The following is a 3,221-nucleotide window of genomic DNA, read 5'->3' on the forward strand; positions in this document are numbered from 1 at the left end:
ATTTTTCAATGCTGGTGACAAGGCCACCTTAACGGTATCGTTGCCTTGTCCTGAATTTTCACCAGCTCTGTTAAATGGCATAAAAAAAATTTAATGCAAGCCACTGCTGTCACCTGTGAAACAGTTTATTTATATGGGGAAGGAAGACTGCAGCATAATTCATCCTTTAACTTGGTATTTTTAAACTTTTAAAATAAAACACTTCTGGCACAGACTCACTTCAAATACAGATACGTTCCTTCAAACATATTGACAACAGATTGACAACATCAAAAACAGATACATTAAATCAGAACAGGCTTAGTCAACTCAAGACTCAAGTCATATATGCTTCAGTCACAATCACTTTAAATGAACGTGAACTCCCACTGCAACTGAAAAGGATTGTGAAGTTTCAGTCCTAATGTAACAATAATGTGCTGAGATTTTTTCTATTAGCTCCAGTCATGGGATTTTGGAGAGTCTTCCGGTGTATCTTTTTGCTGGGAACACAGACACTGATTATTACTTTAGCAAGAGCAGGAAGTTCAAAAGACCATGCCATTCTCTACTGAATCATACTGGAATCTTAAAGATCTTGCTTCCTTTAGGAGCAAGAAAGATTTTTCTGGATTTCAACAGTAGTTGAAAAGGATCAGTAAGAAATTCTGAAATTATTGGGAGTTCCTTAACATCCTCGTTATGGGCTTGTAGTCTCCAGAAAGAGCCTTCAAACGTCCTATTCACATATAAACTTTGAGCTTGCCTGTGCACAAGCGTGGTCTGTTCTGTTAGTATCATGATTTGTAACTTCAAGCATTTCAGGTGGTGACATTCTTGTCTGAGTCTTGGCCTTGTTTTTCTGTTGTCTCAGAGAAACAGTGGTGATTTCCAAGGAAAGCACAGCAAGTACAGTACTTGTATTCCACAGGCAATCCTCATTGAAAATAGGAGACAACTTACACAATTCTTCATAACCAAAAATCCCATCCATGTAAAGCAAATTCCCACCTTCTACATGATTCCATGATGCCCTGATCTGTTCATTCTGACTTTTGTTATTCTATACCTGTGGTGACTCCAATTTAGTTAATTTGGACCTAAACTAGAAACTCCAGGCTAAGTCATTGTCTTTTACCAGGATCTAGTTCTGATATGACAGTTTGCGTGGTGCAAAATCCTAGCTGGGACCTCTCGAAATTTGGGATTGCTCCAGATTAGGGCCATCGAGTGTCCTGCAGAACAGGCAGTCATTACAACTGCACACATGGATTCCCCAATGCTTAAAGGTAAAAAATTACCACTTATAAGGAGGAGCAAACAAATAAAATATGTAATGTAGAGCATAAGGAAGGAACAGACTGACTTGATGGCACTCATATGGGCCTCTAAGCTGGGATCCCTGTAGCCACTTGCATTACTTTGCATCTGCCTGGTGTGTATCCACAGAGACCGAATCAGGAGGATACTTGAAACAACAGACAGTATTAAAGGGAAACCTATGCCTGCATTACTGAGAAGAATCAATAAAATCACAGTGTCTTTCCTTGTGACTCCCGTTTCTGAAGAGTTTGCCGTGGTTAAAGGAGCAGTGAAGTTGTTGTGCATGCCGTAGATACCCCAGGTGAGTGGAAGTGCGGTTGTGAAGGAGAAGAGCAACGATGTGATCAGCAACCAGGGCACAAGACTGGCAATTCTTTGCTTCAGCCAGATGAAGAAGGACTGTGTAAAACTGGCAACCTTGGCACAATAGAAGACACTAAGCCAGGCACAAGACCAGAAGCCAGAGTAGTCAAGAAATATTAAAACTGTCCTGTTAACTACAAACACATTTTCTTCATAATAGGAGGAACTACAATATACACTTATTAATGAATCCAGTATAGTCCAGGACAGCAAAATGACACTGGATAAACTCAGAGAGATCATGATCATATCATATGGAGACCATATTTTGCTCCTGATGCACTTAGATAAACTGACCACCAAGATAATTCCAAATCCTAGAACTCCTGCCATGGATGCAATTATAGCAGTTGATAGAAGAAGGAGTGCAAAAGTCGTGGCCATTGTGACCCAAGAGCTTGCAATTCTTGGTCGGCTTCTCCTGGGCTCCTGAAAGCCTCAGATCTGCAAGACAATGCCAATCCCAATGAGCTGTTATTGGCACATGCTCACCTATTTATCTCAGGGGGAGAAGTATCATAATGTCATTCAATATTTATGCTATTTTACATTTTTTTGGTGGTTGATAGCTCAGCTGATTTTTCTAAGCATGCAAATTGCATAAAGATTCAAATAGAGTGTTTTCAGTTTGGAGAATGGATTTGCATTTGATGGGTCATACAGCTGCTGAACTGCAGTTTTGCACTCCAGTGTCTGATGTCCCTCTTTACATGTCTAGATTTGTTTTTTATATCTGATGCCTTAATCTCTCCCTGACTTGCACAATTATCACTTCTGGGTTTATGAGAAACACTTACCATGGCCTCTTCTTATACTGGGTCAGGTCCTTTTCTTTATCAGATAGCTGCTACAAAGAGGTTTGGTGGGCACCTGACAGCCAGTCAAGGTCAACCCACCACAGATACAACGGTGTTTCATCCTCAACACCCCTGTCATTACAAAGTATTGTAAAGATTTTACTTTTTCAAAGTCTTGTTTTTATGAAATTAATCACATCAGTGTAGCACCTTGTGCCTGTCAGGCTCCCTTTCTTTGCTGCAATAGCACATCTGTGGACACCAGGGTGAACTAATTCCAGATGTATTGCTGTGGATATAACCTTACCACCAAATCCTTCTCTTGAATGCCTGTCAAAGCAGCTGTTCCACTGGTCTTTACACTTGCACAGCTTTTCCACAAATAGTTTTTATTAATTTTATTAAAGAAGTAATTTACTATGGTAGATCTTTCCTTCCGTGGCTCACAGAAAGTAGTTCTTCATGTATTTCATTATTGAAACTGAATTTTCAAGAGAAACAGAATATTCAACACAATACCAAAATCTGAGGCATTTTAGAAAAGTCTGTGCTTTCATCTATCCAAAGAGGAAGCCTCTTCCCCTGTGTCATTTGTACTGCTACTTGTTTCTTCAAACTGTCAGGAGTGTTTTCTATGCTTCTTCCAACAGTGTTTACTGACAAAGGAATGTATATTAATTTGCTGCTCTATTGGTTTCTGTGCATTATCACAGTCATTTTCACATTTTATGGCAGGAAGAATAAGCACTTCCCTGGTGC

At 39.7% G+C, this 3,221-nt stretch overlaps 1 protein-coding gene across 1 annotated transcript; it reads right to left on the reverse strand.

The window, feature by feature from the left end:
- Positions 1–1,113: 1,113 nt before the first annotated feature.
- On the reverse strand, positions 1,114–2,049 carry LOC113966643 (taste receptor type 2 member 40-like). Its single transcript, XM_027681567.1, has one exon. It carries the CDS (start codon positions 2,047–2,049, stop codon positions 1,114–1,116), a length of 936 nt encoding a protein of 311 aa, XP_027537368.1.
- Positions 2,050–3,221: the final 1,172 nt, after the last annotated feature.

The sequence above is a fragment of the Neopelma chrysocephalum genome, unplaced genomic scaffold (genome assembly GCF_003984885.1).
Source record: "Neopelma chrysocephalum unplaced genomic scaffold, ASM398488v2 Primary Assembly neopelma1_60, whole genome shotgun sequence".
NCBI lineage: Eukaryota > Metazoa > Chordata > Aves > Passeriformes > Pipridae > Neopelma > Neopelma chrysocephalum.

Excerpts from the sequence above, each read along its gene's own strand:
- LOC113966643 (XM_027681567.1), bottom strand. The coding sequence starts at position 2,049 with ATGGCCACGACTTTTGCACTCCTTCTTCTATCAACTGCTATAATTGCA.